An 18,859-nucleotide genomic window follows, 5' to 3' on the forward strand; every position below is an offset into this window, starting at 1 on the left:
GGAATAAGTGTAAATCTATGGCTGATTCATATCAATGTATGACAAAACCCACTGAAATGTTGTGAAGTAATTAGCCTCCAACAAATAAAAAAATTTTTAAAAAAATCAACTTCATTTCTATATACAAGAATAAATATTGGAAAACAAAATTTTAAATTTACAGTAGTACACAAAACCATGAAATTCTCAAAGGTAAATTTCACAAAGTATGTGCAAGACTTGTATACAAAAAACTAAAAAACACTGGTAAGAAAAATTAAAGAAATCCTATGCAAAGCAGAGATATGCCAGGTTTATGCATAGAAAGACTCAAAGCTGTCAAGATTCCCAAATTTCCCTAAATTGGCCTATTAAATGCAATCACAATCAAAGACACTTTTTTTTTTAAAAAAAGGATGGAAAATAACAAGCTTATTCTGAAACATAAATGGAAATGCAAAGGACCTAAAATGGTGAAGACAATCCTGCAGAAGAACATAGGGAAGGACTTAGGGAATTCTATAAAGCCACAGTTAGCAATACAGTGTGGTACTGGCATAAAGGCAGACAAACAGAACAATGGAACAAAATACAGAATTAAAGCCCAAAGAGAAGAATGGATAAACAAACTGTGGTTGGTAGATTTATACAACGGAATATGTAGTACAAAAAATAAAAATAATAAATTATTACTGCACTCAACAACATGGATGAATCTCATAGGCATACTGGTGAGTGAAAGAGGCCAGACAGAAAAGAATATGTAACATATGATTCCATTTTTCTATACATTCTAAGAACAGGAAAAAACACTATCTAGGGTGATGTAAGTCAGAAAAATGACCTCTGTTAGGGATTGTTAACTGGAAGAGGCATGAGGCAGCTTTCTGAGGTGTTGATGGTGTTTTATATCTTGATGTATGTCTTGATCCAGGTGGTGTTTGGGATTCCCTGATGGCCCAGTCGGTAAAGAATCTGCCTGCAATGAGGGAGACCTGGGTTTGATCCCTGGGTTGGAAAGATCCCCTGGAGAAGGGAAAGGCTACCTACTCCAGTATTCTGGCCTGGAGAATCCCCAAGGACAGAGGAGACTGGCGGGCTGCAATCCATGGTGTCACAAAGAGTCTGACATGACTGAGCAACTAAGCACAGCACAACAGAGGTGGTATTAACATGGGTGTGTTATTGTTGTTTAGTCGCTAAGTTGTGTCTGACTCTTTTGCAACCCCATGAAACAGTAGCCTGCCAGGTTCTTCTGTCCATGAGATTTTCCAGGCAAGAGAACTGGAGTGTGTTGCCATTTCCTTCTCCAGGGGATCTTCCCTACCCTGGGATCGAATTTGTGTTTCCTACATTGCAGGTGGATTCTTTATCATTGAGCCACCTGTGAATCCTGCTCAGTTCAGTTCAGTTCAGCTCAGTCACTCAGTCGTGTCCGATTATGACCCCATGGACTGCAGCACACCAGGTTTCCCTGTCCATTAACAACTCCCAGAACTTATGCAAACTCATCCAATGACTCAGTGGTGCCATCCAACCATCTCATCCTCTATCCTCCCTTTCTCCTGCCCTCAGTCTTACCCAGCATCAGGGTCTTTTCAAATCAGTCAGTTCTTCACATCAGGTGGCCAAAGTATTGGAGCTTCAGCTTCAGCATCAGTCCTTCCAATGAACACCCAGGACTGATTTCCTTTAGGATGGACTGGATGGATCTCCTTGCAGTCCAGTGGATTTTCAAGAGTCTTCTCCAACACCACAGTTCAAAGGCATCAATTCTTTGGCACTCAGTTTACTTTATACTCCAACTCTCACATCCATACATGACTACTGGAAAAACCATAGTTTTGACTAGATGGACCTTTGTCAGCAAAGTAACGTCTCTGCTTTTTAATATGCTATCAAGGTTGATCATAGCTTTTCTTCCAAGGAGCAAGCATCTTTTAATTTCATGGCTGCAGTCGCCATCTGAAGTGATTTTGGAGCCCAATAAAATAAAGTCTGTCACTGTTTCCACTGTTTCCCCATCTATTTGCCATGAAGTGATGGGACCAGATGCCATGATCTTAGTTTTCTGAATGTTGAGTTTTAAGCCAACTTTTTCACCCTCCTCTTTCACTTTCATCAAGAGGCTCTTTAGTTCTTCGCTTTCTGCCACAAGGGTGGTGTTATCTGCATATCTGAGGTTAGTGATATTTCTCCCGGCAATCTTGATTCCAGCCTGTGCTTCATCCAGCCCAGCATTTCACATGATATACTCTGAATAGAAGTTAAATAAGCAGGGTGATGATATACAGCCTTGATGTACTCCTTTCCCAATTTTGAACCAGTCTGTTGTTCCATGTCCAGTTCTAACTGTTGCTTCTTGACCTGCATACAGATTTATTCGGACGGAAGTCAGGTTATCTGGTATTCCCATCTCTTGAAGAATTTTCCATAGTTTGTTGTGGTCTACACAGTCAAAGGCTTTGGTGTAGTCAGTAAAGTAGAAGTAGATGTTTTTCTGGAACTCTCTTGCTTTTTTGATGATCCAACGGATGTTGGCAATTTGATCTCTGGTTCCTTTGCCTTTTCTAAACCCAGCTTGAACATCTGGAAGTTCACAGTTCATGTACTGTTGAAGCCTAGCTTGGAGAATTTCGAGCATTATTTTACTAATGTGTGAGATGAGTGCAATTGTGCAGTGGTCCGAACATTCTTTGGCATTGCCCTTCTTTGGAATTGAAGTGAAAACTGACCTTTTCTAGTCCTGTGGCCACTGCTGAGTTTTCCAAATTTGCTGGCATATTGAGTGCAGCACTTTCACAGCATCATCTTTTAAGATTTGAAATAGCTCAACTGGAATTCCATCACCATGTACAGTATGAACCCCATGAACAGTATGAGAACCCCATGAGCAGTATGAAAAGGGAAGCCTGTTACAGGGGTATAAGCACATATATAAAAAATAACTGAGCTACACATTATTAATAGTACACTTGCTGTACTTTGCTGTATTTGTTATTCTTCCATAAAAAGAGGCAGCAGTTAGTTAATTAATACCTTTTTTTATTCTGGGTTATTCAATCAACAAACTTAAGAAGGGTTTTTTTTTTTTTTTTTTTTTTTTTTTGGGAAAAGTGCAGACTCTACTAGTACTGGTCAAACACAGGCAACTCTGGTTAAATAGGGTCATGTCCAGGGATTAAGGGGGCTTCCCAAGTGGCTCAGTGGTAAAGTATCTGCTCACCAATGCAGGAGACACCAGTTTGATCCTTGGGTCAGGAATATCTCCTGGAAAAGGAAATGGCAACCCACTCCAGTATTCTTCTGTGGGAAATCCCATGGACAGAGAAGCCTGGTGGGGCAATAGTCCATAGGGTCGCAAAGAATCAGACACGACTGGGTGACTAAATAATAACAACCAGGGATCAGGAATAACTAAGAGATGGACTGAGTGAGTGAGTGACAGTCACTCAGTTGTGTCTGATGGACTGGAAGTACCAAAAAATCTGCCAGCAGATTTACAATCAGATAACGTGTCTTCCCTCTTTGTCCCCAAGCAATGGTTTACAAAGTGAGACATTACAGAACCCTGGTGTTTTGACTTCCTCTATGGTGCCACCCTTCCTTCAATTTCCACGTACTTTGGCTAAAGACCACACTATTCTCCTAAGACCCACTGTTAACAGATGTCCCTATAAAACTAACAATGAACCTTTAAATAGCTCTTACTATATATATGACACTGTGTTACGGACTTTGCATGCATTGTGTGCTATAATCCTCAAAATACTATGAAAAAGCTACATCTCCATTTTATATACGATGATTGGAGGCACAGAGAGGTTAAGTAACTTGCCTAAGGCCACACAACTAGCAAGTGGCAGAGATGGAATTTAGTCTCAGGCAACAGACTCTAGAGCTTGTGCTGTAAACCACTACAATCTAGCTGTCAGTAAGAATGAACAAGATCACTCATTTATATCTGTTTCAAGGTGCAAACTTCTACTCTTCATGCAAATTTGTAGATCCAAACTGTGACTGAGCTCTGCCCTCCTTCTATTCACTATCTATTCACTCTTTCTATATCTATCATCTTTCTTCAAAACTTTCATCTGCTAACCAAATGGAAAATGCAGAGACACAAATTAACTGCAGCAAGAGTAGGTTATAGGGACATGTCAATCTCTGCCTCTTGCTTAATACAGGGAAAAGTCAAGCTCTCATGGTAAGCAAGAAATTGACTTTACTGTCTGGTTTTCAGCATTCATCATGGGTCACAAGTGGCCTGTACTTTTGTTCTGTGTGTTACAAAATGTACACTTCTACGCAGATGAAGTGCTAAGTTATGTAGGCACCAATCCAAAGCTTTAAAAAAAATGCTCTTTTACACTGAGTATATTTTCCAAACAAAAGCTTCCTTAATGGCTATTAATGAGTTGTGGGTTTTTCTATGCCTCATTGTTATCCTCATCTTCACAAAGTAGTCACGTAACGGGGGTTAGAAAGGAAAAAAAACTCCACTAAAGTATCGATTTTAAGACATTTCCCTATTATTTTAGCCATTAACCACAGTATCTCTACAATACTATCATATTCCATACTTACCGAATCCACAAGATTTTCTGTTTTATCGATTAACAATTCCAATCTTTCGCCTCGCTGAGCTACCAGATCTGAAAATGTCAGGAAAAGAAAAAATATCATGTTTATATTACAAAATTGCTAATTCTGGCTTTAACACAAATCTGATTTTAATTATAGCTGGTATTCATGACAACTCATATTTACTACAAAAGCACTTAAATCTTCAAGAAATAAAAGATTGTACTCAACTCTGGCAGACTTAAGGGTTTCCCAGGTGGCTCAGTGGTAAAGAATCTGCCTGCCAAGCAGGAGATGCTGGTTTGATTCCTGGTTAGGGAAGATACCCTGGAGGAGGAAATGGCAACCCACTCCAGTTTCTTGCCTGGGAACCCCATGGACAAAGGAGCCTGGTGGGCTACAGTCCAGAGTTGCAAAGAGCCAGACAAGACTGAGCAAAGGGGTGTACACATTAGACACAAACAGATAAATGAATGGGCATGATTGTGTTTCAGTGAAACTCTATGTAAAAAGACAGGCCAGATTTGATGCAAGAGCTGTAGTTTGCAAACACCTAAATGAAGGGTACGATCTGAGAGTAAAAACAAATAAGAGGTGGACATTTCCAAAATCACAGTGTGAGGTCCTGCCCAGAGTGTCTCTCCAATAAAACCATCACAACTGGTAAAAATTAGGAAAAAACAAAAAACAAAAACAATTCAAAGTCTGTGAAAACTGTGACTGTCCTAAGGGCATACAGCAAATGGAGAAACATTTATACAAGAAAATCAATGAACTCTCAGTGAGAACAGTGAGAGTCTCGGGCATTTGAGCTATGATCTACTTCATTCTTCAGTTCAGTAAAATGGCAGCTCTACTTCTGGCAAATAAAGCCTGGGAGCTCTCTTTTCCCTCAGGTCCCATTCAAAAGCTATGCTTTCTCCCCATGAGGGGCAACTCATCAACATTTCTCCTCCTTCCTCACCCCAGCCCCAGGTCCGTGAGGCAGAAGCTCTATTCAAGCATGGCATGGATGGTAGGTGTGAGGGCTCCTCCCTCTACCAAGCCCCCCCAACACACAGGGCAGAAGCTCTTCCACAGGAGGCAGGACAAGAACTCTGGGCTGTGAGTGCCCCTGCCCTGACATAACTCATAGAGCAGAGGTTCCACACTGGAAGGGGGCAAGCCAAAAAGACCGGGTTTACCCAGCACTCCAATGGTAGAGCAAGGGTGTCACTCTAGGAGAAGCACTTTGCTGCCCGTATCCACAGCATGAGAGCAGTGGTTCATAGATTGGTCCCAAGGGGAAAGGCAGGCCTTAGGAACAGATCTTCCCTGAGAGTTCAGACTTTATTTGGAACAGAGTATGGGCAAGTTCAAGCCTAAGAGTGCTGTCAAAAACAATGTTGTACACCCATGGCTGATTCATGTCAATGTATGGCAAAAACCACTACAATACTGTAAAGTAATTAGCCTCCAATTAAAATAAATCAATTAATCAAAAAATAAAAAATAAAAATTTAGAAAAAACAATGGAGATTTTGGATGTAAGCAATGATAATGAAGCTGGTAGCTTCATGAGAATAACAAGTTAAACTATGGGACAGCTGGAAGTTAACAGAGAGTATTTGGGGAAGAATCAGCTAAGAAGAACCCTCCTGAAGTCAAAACAAACACCTAAGACTAGCTGCAAAGACAAAGAAACACAAACCTAATTAGATCACTGGAGGAATTTATGTCTGGGGAACTGTGAGAAAAATAAAAATAGAGCAACTAGCCTGCAATTAGTGGAGGCTAACAGCTGGGTGAGATACTACAAAGGCAGGCTTAATAGTGAGATCAGGAAAAGAAACCAAGAGAACTCTGCCATTCCAGGGTGACTGTGGGCATGCCCAAGGCTGTTCCCTCTGAGAAGTGACACTGGAGGCTGCACACTGTGGGAGAAACAGACTTCAAAGAAAAAGTCCTACACAAGTAAACAACAAACCCTGAGCGTTGGGAAATAGAGCCCAGACTTGCTACATTATCTAAACTGTCCAATTTTTCAAAAAAAATATGAGAGATGAAAAGAAACAGGGAAGTGTGATCCAGACACAGAAAAAAGAACAGACATGGGGGAGCTCAGCTGTTTCACTCAACAAGAGAATGAAATTAGAAATCAGTAACAGAAGAAAAACTTATGAGATGAAGTAAAAGCAGTGCACAGAAGGAAATTTATAGCAGCAAACACCTACATTAAAGAGAAAATGTTATAGACTGAACTGCATCCCTACAAATTCATATAATGAAGCCCTAACCCCTAATTCAGAGATGGGGCTTTTGGGAAATCATTAGGTTTAGATAAGGTCATGCAGGATTATGATGAGGTTCATGTCCTTCCAAGAAGAGACACCAGAGAGCTTGTTCCCTGTTTTATTTCCAGCCATCTGAGGACACAGTGATAAGGCACAATCTGCAAGCTGGGAAGACAGTTCCCACCAGAACCCAACCATGCAGGCACCCTGATCTTGTATTTCCAGTTTCCAGAACTGTGAGAAAATCACTTTCTGTTTTTTAAGCTACCCAGTCTGTGGTACTTTTTATAGTATTCTAAGTTGACTAAGACAAAAGATCTCAAATTAATAACCTATCTTTTTACCTTAAGGAACTGGAAAAAGAAGAGCAAACTAAATCCAAAGCTAAAAAGGAGAAGCAGATAATAAACATCAGAGCAGAAAAAATATCAGCAAAACAACAGAGAAATCAATGAAACCAAAAGTAGGTTTGAAAACATCAACAAAACTGACAAATATTTGCATAAACAGACCAAAAAAAGGAAAGCAAATTATCAAATTACTAAAATAATCACTATCAACTTCACAGAAATGAAAGGGATCCTAAGAGAATACTATGAACAAGAGTATGTCAACACATTAGAAAAATGAAATGGATAAATTCCTAAGAAGACACAAACCACCTAAACAGACTCAAGAAGAAATAGAATATCTGAACAGAGCTACAACAAAGAAAGATATTCAATCTGTAATTCTTAAACTTTGCACAAACAGAAGTACAGGCACAGATGGCTTTAAGGGTGAATTCTACCAAACATTTCAAGAATTAATACCAATTTTCACAAATTTTTATAAAAATAGAAGAAGAGGGAATACTCACAACTTATCCGATGAAGTCAGTAACAGTCTAGTATCAAAACCAGACAAAGATATTACAAGAAAATAATACATCAATGTATCTTATGAATATACATAAAAAAGCCCTCAGTTAAGTACTGGTAAAATGAATCCAGCAAGATATAAAAATGATTATAAACCATGATGAAGTGGCATTTGTTTCAGAAATGCAAGGTTACTTTCATATTCAAAAATCAATGATTGCAATGTATTAATAAAATAAAGGACAATACAACATGAACATCTCAACAGACGCAAAAAGCACTTGATAAAATCCAACACCTTTACATGATAACTCAACAAACAAGAAATAGAAGGAAATTTCCAGAATCTGATGAATGGCACCTATGAAAGAACCACAGCTAACATCATACATAACTGTGAAAGTCTTCCTAAGATTAGGAATAAGACAAGCATATCCACTGTTGCTGCTTTTATGCAACACTGTACCAGAGGTTCTAGTTAGGGCAATTAGACAGGAGAAAGAAATGAAAATTATCAAGATTGGAAAGGAAGAATTAAAACTATATTTTCCAATGGTATGATCCTGTACATATAAAATCATAAGGAATGATTAAAATAAATGAGTTCAACAAGGTTGTACAAGATCAAAATACAAAAAACCAACTGTATTGCTATACAAAAGCAATGAAAAATCCAAGAATGAAAGAAAAATTCCATTTACAATAGCATAAAAAATGGAAACAAGGCAAGAAAGATGATGGAAGAGAAATATTATTAAAAAGAATTAATTCTGCTCATCAAAAATGGTAAGAAAGACTTTATTCAAGACTACTGCAACAGGGACTTCCCTGGCAGTTCTGTGGTTGAGTCTATGCTTCCAATGACAGTGCATTGGTTTGATCCCTGGTAGGGGAACTAAGATCCCACACACCATGTGGTGCAGCAAAAAAAAAAAAAAAGCACTACTGCAATAGAGGAGAGTGAGTGAGCTCAACTCTGAATACAACAAGGAAAAGTGGGGTGATGTCAGCAACATAGTGGCATAAGACATTCCTTCTTTTCTCCCTCCTTTTAAGCAACTAATTAGACATCTATCCATGAACAAGAGTCTCTCTGTTAGAATTTTAGGGTCCAGCATCATATGCCAAGAGCCCTGGGAGGATTCTCATCCACCTATACATTGGTAACAGGCAGACAGACCATGACATGGGCTGTAGAATCAGCAGGACTGGTGATTTGCCCCAACCCCTCTTGGTCATGGTGGGGTTAGGGAAAAGCTGAATAGTGCTGACTTGGGCAGGCACCCAAGGACAAAAGAGAATTTGTAGAAGTTTGGCCTTGCAGAGGGAGAGTCCAGCATGCCACTTGAGCAAAACAAAACAAATTTGAGGCTGGATTTCCATGACTCTGGGGAGGGGGAATGGAGGCGATCAGGAAAGAAGCAGGTAAGAATATCAAACATTATCAAAGGATATGGTTCCTCATGATTGTGTTCAGGACTTCAGCAGAAAGTCCATTCACAAGTTTATGGGAAACCCTCACCCCATGATCCCTTCACCAGTCCCACAATCACCTGCAATGCCCAGAGTGCAAGACTCACACCTCTCCCCCCTCTCCAGCTATCTCCTTATACATACTCCTGAGTTCAGTGGCAAGAGCAAGCTCCAATAAAAAGAGTGCTCTCAAAGTATCTGACCAGGGTCTGTGTGCAACGGAGAAACCATAAACTTGAGTTGTAGTGCTACCTTCAGCAAAACAAAAGAGATGTTTCTAGCAGACACCCTGGTGAGCTGTAAGACCAGAGAAGACACAAAAGCTTAAAAATTATGCCACAAGAGGGAGCAAGAAGCATGGAGCATGGTATGTCAACACAAAGTCAGAGAAAATCCCAGATATAACAGGGTTTATGAATAGAATTTCCCACCTGAAGGGAATAAAGATGTGAGGAGATGTTTGATACTTCGTATATGAAAGCAGTGACACAAAACTCCAAGGAGGATGAAGAATTAAGAAAACACATGACATCACCAAAAGATAATCATTCACCAATAACCAAAATCAAAGACATGAAATTTTGTGATTTAGCTGATAAAGAATTCAAAACAGCAGTTTTGAAGAAACCAAAGAGCAGCAAGAAAACACAGAGAGACAATTCAACAAAATAAGGAAAACAGTACATGAACAAAATCTGAAATTTAATGAAGAGATAGAAATCATGCAAAAGAACTAAACAAATTCTGGAGCTGAAGAATTCAATGAATGAGATGAAAAATGCAATAGAGAGCATCTATCTCAGAATAGACTGAGTGGAAGATACAACAAATGAGCTAGAGGATAGGAAATCTGAAGTTAAAGGATAACAAAGAAAAAATAATGGAAAAGGATGAAGAAAGCCTATGTGATCTATAGGATTCCATCAAGCATACACATATTAGAATAACTGGGGTTCCAGAGGGAAAAGAGAGGGATAAAAGGCAGAAAAGTAGCTGAGAACTTCCCAAACTTGAGAGACTTGGACATCCAAATTCATGATGCTAATCACCCTTTTATCTTAATGCAAAAAGACTTTATTAAGATAAATCATAATGATATTGTCAAAAAACAAAGATAAAGAGAAATCCTAAAAGCAGCCAGAGAAAAAGACTGTTACCTACAAAAGAATCCCCATTAGGTTATCAGCAGTTTTCTCAGCAGAAACCCTACAAGCCAGGAGAGAGCAGAATGACACATTAAAAATGTTGAATCAAAAACATTGCCAGCCAAGAATAGTACAGAAAAGTTATCCTTCAGATATGAAGGAGGAATACAGACATCCCCAGACAAACAAAATCTGAGGGATTTCATCACCACCAGACTCGCAATGCAGAAATGCTGAAAGGAAAAGATGCTAACTAGTGACATGAAGACATATAAAAATATATAATACACTGGTAAAGGTAAATACGCTGATTTAGAAGACTAATTCTGTAATATGATGGTGTGTTGAAAAACTATAGTATAAAACTTAAAGCAAAAGAGTATTAAAAATAACTACAGCTACTATATTTGTTAATGAATACACAATATAAAAAGAGGCAAAGTGTGATAGCAAAAATATAAGAGGGACAGAAAACGGGTGGAGCTTTTGTATGCAAAGTTAAGTTGCTATCAGTTTTTTTTTCCATTTATTTTTATTAGTTGGAGGCTAATTACTTTACAATATTGTAGTGGTTTTTGTCACACATTGACATGAATCAGCCATGGATTTACATGTATTCCCCATCCCGATCCCCCCTCCCACCTTCCTCTCCACCCTATTCCTCTGGGTCTTCCCAGTGCACCACAGATCACCAGCCCAGGCTGGATGCATGAGACAAGTGCTATCAGTTTTAAATGGGCTGCTTCATCTATAAGATTCTTTATTTAAGCCCAATGGAAGCCATAAAACAAAAGTCTATATCAGACTCACAGAAGACAAAGAAAGGGGAAATAGAGGACACTACTACAGAAAATCACCAATTTTTAAAAAGTAAGCAGAAATAGAGGAAAAACGGAACAATAAAACTATAAAACAGCCAGAAAGCAATGAATTAGATGCAATCAGTAAGGCTTTTCATATCAATAATTAATCAAACTATAAATAGATTGAATTCACCAATCAAAAGGCACAGAGTCGTTGGACAGATTAGAAAAAAAAAAGGAAGACCCAACTATATACTGCCTCCAAGAGACTCATTTCAGAGTGAAGTACACACACAGACTCAAAGTGAAGGAATGGGAAAACATATTCCATGCAAGTTGAAACCAAAAGAAAGTGGGGATAACTATACTTAGTCAATTAGTCAGTTCAGTCACTCAGTTGTGTCCGACTCTTTGCGACCCCATGAATCGCAGCACGCCAGGCCTCCCTGTCCATCACAAACTCCTGGACTTCACTCAAACTCATGCCCACTGAGTCGGTGATGCCATCCATCCATCTCATCCTCTGCTGTCCCCTTCTCCTCCTGCCCTCAATCTTTCCCAGCATCAGGGTCTTTTTAAATGAGTCAGCTTTTCGCATCAGGTGGCCAAAGTATTGGTGTTTCAGCTTCAGCATCAGCCCTTCCAATGAACACCCAGGACTGATCTCCTTTAGGATGGACTGGTTGGATCTCCTTGCAGTCCAAGGGACTCTCAAGAGTCTTCTCCAACACCATAGTTCAAAAGCATCAATTTTTCGGCGCTCAGCTTTCTTCACAGTCCAACTCTCATATTCATACATGACCACTGGAAAAACCATAGCCTTGACCAGACAGACCTTTGTTGGCAAAGTAATGTCTCTGGCTTTTTAATATGCTATCTAGGTTGGTCACAACTTTCCTTCCAAGGAGTAAGTGTCTTTTAATTTCATGGCTGCAGTCACCATCTGCAGTGATTTTGGAGCCCAAAAAAAAAAAAGTCTGACACTGTCTCCACTGTCTCCCCATCTATTTCCCATGAGGTAATGGATCCAGATGCCATGATCTTAGTTTTCTGAATGTTAAGCTTTAAGCCAACTTTTTCACTCTCCTCTTTCACTTTATAGTATTAACTATACTTAAGATCACACAAAATAAGACTGTACATGGAATTCTCTAGGCCAGAATACTGGAGTGGATAGCCTTTCCTTTCTCCAGGGGATCTTCCCAACCCAGGGATCGAACCCACGTCTCCCACATTGCAGGCAGAGTCTTTACTAGCTGAGCCAAAAGGGAAGCCCCCCAAAATGGTATTAAGAGACAAATAAGGTCATCATAAAATAATAAAGTGGTCAATTCATTAAGAAGATATTAACAATCACATTGATATGCTCATACAACATCAGAGAACCTAATTATTTCTGGCTAATATTAAAAGATCTGAATGGAGAAACAGACAATACAATAATATTAAGGGACTTCAATACCCTCCTCAGCAATGAATAGGTCATCCAGACAGAAAATCAAAACAGAAATACTGGATTTGAAACATACATTAGACCAAGTGAACCTAACAGACATGTAAAAAACATTCCATCCAACAGCAGCAGAATACACATTCTTCTCAAGTACACACAGAACATTCTCCAGGATAGACTACATGATATGATACAAAGCAAGTCTTAACTGATTTAAGAAGATTGAGCCATACTATCTTTTCTGTCCACAATGGCATGAAACTAGAAATCAACACTAAAAGAAAAGTAGAAAATCTTCAAATATGTGGAACCTAAATAACACACTCCTAAACAACCAATGGGTCAAAAAATAAATCAAAATGGAAATAAAAAAAAACTTCAAACAAATAAAAATGGAAAGACAACACACTAAAACATATAGGATGGTGCAAAAACAGTCTGAAAGGGAAATTTATAGTGATAAATGAATATATTAAAAAATTAGAAAGCTTTCAAATAAGCAACTAAACTTTACAATTCAAGGAATCAGAAAAAGAACAAAGCAAGCCCAAAATTAGCATAAGAAAGGAAATAACAAAACTTATGGTGGAAATTAACTGAAATAGAGGCCAAAAATTGCAACAGAAAATACCAAGAAAACTACGAGCTGGTTTTCTGAAAAGATAAACAAAATTGACAAAGCTATGGCTAGACTAAGAGGACCCAAATAAATAAAACCAGAAATAAAAGAGAAGACATCACAACTGATAGCTCAGAAATACAAAGAATCATTAGAGACTACTATGAATAGTTATATGCCAACAAACTGGATAACCTAGAAGAAATGAATACATTCCTAGAAACATACAGCCTACCGAGACTGAATCAGAAAGAAAGAAACTATGAACATTCTAATAATGAATAAAGAGACTGAAAGTGAAAGTTGCTCAGTCATGTCCGCCTCTTTGCCACCCCATGGACTATACAGTCCATGGAATTCTCCAGGCCAGGGTACTGGAGTGGGTAGCCTTTCCCTTCTCCAGGGGATCTTCCCCGCCTAGGGATCAAACCCAGGTCTCCTGCATTGCAGGCGGATTCTTTACCAGCTGAGCCACAAGGGAATCCCAAGAATACTGAAGTGGGTAGCCTATCCTTTCTCCTGGGAATCTTCCCAACCCAGGAATTGAACCAGGGTCTCCAAAGAAGACTGAACCAGTAATCAAAATCCTAGTACCAAACAGCTTCACTGGTGAATTCTACCAAATATTTAAAGAAAAATGAATGGCAATTCATCTCAAACTCTTCGAAAAAACTTAGAAGGGAACACTCACAAACTCATTTTACAAGGCCAGCACTATCCTGATACCAAAGACAGATAGGGACACTATGAGAAAAGGAAATTAAACCAATACTCTTGATGAATATAGGTACAAAAATTCTAAAAAAAAAAAAAACACCAAATTGAATTTGACAACACATCAAAACAATCACCATGACTAGGTGGGATTTATCCCTAGGAAGGAAGGATAGTTCAACTACACAAGTAGTTCAACATACACAGGTCAATACATGTGATATACAATGTTAATAGAATGAAAACTATTTATGATCATCTCAAAAGATGCAGAAAATACAACTGACAAAATACAGCATAATTTCATGACAAAAACTCTCAACAGCTTGAATATTGAAAGAACTTACTTCAACATAATAAAGGCTATATATGTCAGACCCAGAGCTTAACATCATGCTCAATGGTGAAAGATTGAGTCTTTCCTCTAATATCAGAAACAAGACAAGAGTGCCCACTTTCTCACTGTTATTCATAAAGTACTAGAAATCCTAGCTAGAGCAATCAGACAAGACAAAGAAATAAAAAGGATCCAAAATGAAAAGGAAGAAGAAAAATTGCCATTATTTAAGATAATATGATATTATACATCAAACATCTCAAAGATTCAACCAGAAACTAATCCATGAATTCAGTCAAGTTGCAGGATATAAAATCAACATACAGAAACCAGTTGTTTCTATATAACAACAAAATATCAAAAAAGTAATAAAACTATCCCAATCACAATACCATAAAATAAAAAATATTTAGGAATAATTTTAACCAAGGAAGTAAAGATCTGTGTGCTAAAAAACTACAAGACGTTGATTAAAGAAATTAAAGAAGATACAAACAAATGGAAATATATCCTATGTCCATGGATCAGAAAAATTAATAGTTAAAATGCTCATATTAGCCAAAGTCACCTACAGATTCAATGCAATCTCCATCAAAATTCTAATGGCATTTTTGACAGAAATAGAAAAAAAAAAAATCCTAAAATGTGTACAGAACCGAAAAAGATCCCAAATAGCCAAAGAAATCCTGAGAAAGAAGAACAAGGGCAGAGGCATTAGACTTCCTGATTTCAAGCTATACTAATAAAGCTATAGTTATTAAAATAGTATTACTGGCAAAAATAGATACATGGACCAAAGTAACAAAATTGAAAGATCAGAAATAAACCCCCATGCATATGGTCAACTAAGATTTGACAAGAGAGTCAAGAATACTCAATAGAGGAAAGGATAACTTCTTCAAAAATGGTGTTCAGAAAACCACATGGATAACCACATGCAGAAACTGGAAATTGGACCCCAATATACATCACTCAAAAATTAATTTGAAATGGAGAAAAGACTTAAACGTAAGACTTGAAGCCAATACACACCTAGAAGAAAATATAAGAAGAAAGTTCTTGACACTGGTCTTTGCAATGATACTTAGGATATCAAAAGCACAAGCAATGAAAGCAAAATCAGTAAGCTGGACTACATCAAACTAAAAAGCTTCTGGACAGGAAAAGTAACAATCAACAAAATGAAAAGGTAACCTATAGAATGGGAGAAAACATTTATAAACCATATACTGGATAAGGGTTTATCATCCAAAATATATAAGGAATTAATACAACTCAATAACCAAAAAAAAAAAATCTGATTTAAAAATAGGCAGAGGAACTGAATAGAATTTTTCCAAAGAAGATATACAAATGGCCAGCAGGTACATTAAAAATGCTCAACATCACAAATCAACAGGGACATGCAAATAAAAACCACAATGAAATATCAACTTTATACCAATTAGAATGGCTATCAGCAAGAAGATAAGACATAAGTATTGATGAGCATATGGAGTAAAGGGAAGCCTTATGAACTGCTGGTGGAAATGTAAATTGGTTCAATCATCATCAAAAACAGCATGGAGTTTCCTTAAGAAATTAAAACTATAACTAACACATATATCTAGCAACTGCATTTCTGGGTATCCATCTAAAGGAAATGAAAGCAGGATATTGAAAGGATATCTGTACTCCCATGTTTAGTGCAGCATTATTCACAACAGTCTAGATATGTAAATGAACTAAGTGCCCATCAATGGATGAATAGATAAAGAAGGCATGGTGCATATATATAATGGAATATTACTGAACCATGAGAAAGATGGAAGTCCTGTCATTTGCAACAGGGATGAATATTGAGGGCACCATGCTTAATGAGATAAGTTAGTCAAAGAAAGACAAATTTTGTATGACATTACTCATATGTGGAATCTAAAAATGTAAACCTTGTTGAACCAGAATGGTGAGTACCAAGACTGGGGGGAAAAGGAATCGGAGAGATGCTGTGAAAGGGTATAAATTTGCAACTAGAAGATTAATAAGTTCTGGACATCTAGTGTACAGCATGCTAATCATCATCAATAATATTGTATTATATACTTCAAAATCACTAAGGCCATATTTTATATAACTCCATTTATATGAAATGTCAAGAACAGGCAAATACATATACAAAGAAAGGAGATTAATTGCTGCTTAGGTCTGGAGGTTGAAGAGAAAAGAGGAGTGACTGTAAATGGGTACAGGATTTCTTTTGGGGATAATGAAAATGTTCTAAAATTGATTGTGAGATGATTGTCACACAACTCTGTGGATATAGTAAAAACAGTTGGATTGTATAGGTTAAAAGGGTGAATTGTATGGTATGTGAATTGCATCTCAATAAAGCTGCTAAAAAATGAAAAGGAGAAGATTTGACATGTTTTTCCTACATTTTAAATTTGCTATTTCTATAATTCTAAAAATAAGTCATTTAAGAGGAGTTGATTAAAAGAGTTCATTTTCTGGGAACATTATGCATCTGCAATAAATAATATTTCAGCAGTTGGCTGCTTCCACTTTCAAGCAAAATAAATATATTTGGTGACCAAAAAGAAAAATATTAGTAGTTTTTCATGAGGTTCTCTAGTCTGCATCTAGACATACAATCAAAATTAATATCAATGAAAGAAAATCCCTTCAAATAACCAACAGACATACATATTAAGAAATGCAAAAATGTTTCTGGCTTTTGATTATTAATCCCATTTCTTGGAATTAATCTCAACAAAACAACAAGAAAAACAAGCATGATGCTCAGTTGTTAAGCTGTGTCTGACTCTTTGCAACCTCATGGACTGTAGCCCACCAGGCTCCTCTGTCTACGGGATGTGTCAGGCAAGAACACTGAAGTGGGTTCCCATTCCTCCTCCAGGGGATCTTCCCAACCCAGGGATTGAACCTGTGTCTCCTGAATCTACTGCATTTACAGGCAGATTCTTTACCCCTGTGCCACCTGAGAAGCCCAAGAAAAAATCATAGGCATAAAAATATTTATAACAGTACTATTACTATAACAGAAACCTCTAAATCAGTGCTACCTAAGAGTGTCTGCTACTGCTCAACTAAGCCTCAAATACACTGTTCACTCGAATTGATGATTTCATAGAAAGATGTTCTCAGTGAAGGAAGCAGAGCATTGACTTACATTCTGGAGCAAGCTCCTTAAATTTTGAGTAATACTACTCTGCACCAAAATGTCCAACATAAAGACATGATTGGCAAACTGTGATATAACTCAAAGAAATACTGTACAAGCATAGAACAGACTAACAACCAATAATAATTCAGCTCTTACTATGTGCCAAGCACTGTACAAAGTATTATATATATATATTACCATTTTTTATGCTGGTAAACTTAGGTTTTATTATCTCCTTTTTTTGCAGATAAAGGTCAGAGAGGTTAGAAGATTGATGAAGGCCTACCAGAAGGTAGGAAGTGAAATAAGGATTCAAACTCAGGCATATATGACTCCAAATCTTGATTACTATATTACACTGCCTCCATAAAACTGAATATAAAATATGACTTTCAACTATGTAAACATATGAATAAAAATTTAAAGTAAATGGAAATAAATTTTAGGATGGTGAGACAATAAATTTTTTAAAACATCTTTTCATTACTTTTAAGTGTTCTAATAGTAAGTGTAAAAGTAATTTAAATTGTAAATTCAAATTTTTAAGCAGACATTTATAAAATGACATCGAAGGTAAACATTTTATAAAGCATTTATGTACTAATTTTTGTTCAATTTTATAAAAAATTTATTGTATGTAAGATATTCCTTTACAAGATATATTTAACAGTGGTTCTATAACTTGAGTATGCATTTGAATCCTTTGGAGGGCTTGGAAAACACGGATTTCCCACTCTAAGAGTTTCTGATTCAGTTGGCTTGGGGTGGGGCCTGAAAATCTGCATTTCTAGCAGGTTCCCAGAGGATGGGATTAATTTCTAGGTTGTCTTTGGCCAGTCATTCTGACTCAGAGTCCTTCCCAGTGGTGAAAGCATTGCTCAGCCAAGATGGATGCCAGCGAGAAGGATTCTAAGGAGGTTGTTGGACACATGCTGTCCCCTTTCCTGAACTATTCCAGCTAGTGGTGGCATATTAGTTCCGTGTTCCTTACCGGGACCTCCTGTTGTAAAACAACTCCTGCAAACAGTTACTCTGGTGCCTGGCCAGGGTGGGCAGTTTCAGTCACTGTGCTTCCCCTAACAGAAAGGAGGTGGGAAGATGGTGGCCAGTGGTAGAGTCCAGCCACGAGGAGCAGAGGGAGTGAGATGAGATGGCACTGGAGGCAGAGCCTGAGACCAAAAAAAAGCCAAGGAAGAGCCTGAAGCTTTGGGAGCCATTTTACCTTTCACTGTTCACTTCAGTTCATTTAAAAATTTTATTTTAGAGAGGCAATTTTTGGGAGACTCCTGATAATCTTGGGAAGCCCCAAAATACCAAATGAAATAAGCATTCCACTTAGGTCTGGAAATTTTTGAGCTATTGTAATTAAATCTGGCTTTGAGGATATTAAGTTTGAGAATTTCAAAAGTTCCCCATTGGCCATTGGTATTCTAAATTGCCTTTGGGCAAGTCAGTC

General features: G+C 37.7%; 1 protein-coding gene across 2 annotated transcripts in view; it reads right to left on the reverse strand.

The window, feature by feature from the left end:
• VAMP7 (vesicle associated membrane protein 7) overlaps positions 1-18,859 on the reverse strand; it is a 76,897-nt gene that overhangs the window by 14,201 nt on the left and 43,837 nt on the right. For both annotated transcript variants that reach the window (XM_043896244.1, XM_043896243.1), the window contains exon 6: positions 4,567-4,634. In XM_043896244.1, the coding sequence (XP_043752179.1) occupies positions 4,567-4,634 (68 nt within the window). The remainder of the gene's footprint in view (positions 1-4,566; positions 4,635-18,859) is intronic.

The sequence above is a fragment of the Cervus elaphus genome, chromosome X, assembly GCF_910594005.1.
Source record: "Cervus elaphus chromosome X, mCerEla1.1, whole genome shotgun sequence".
NCBI classification, from domain to species: Eukaryota; Metazoa; Chordata; class Mammalia; order Artiodactyla; family Cervidae; genus Cervus; species Cervus elaphus.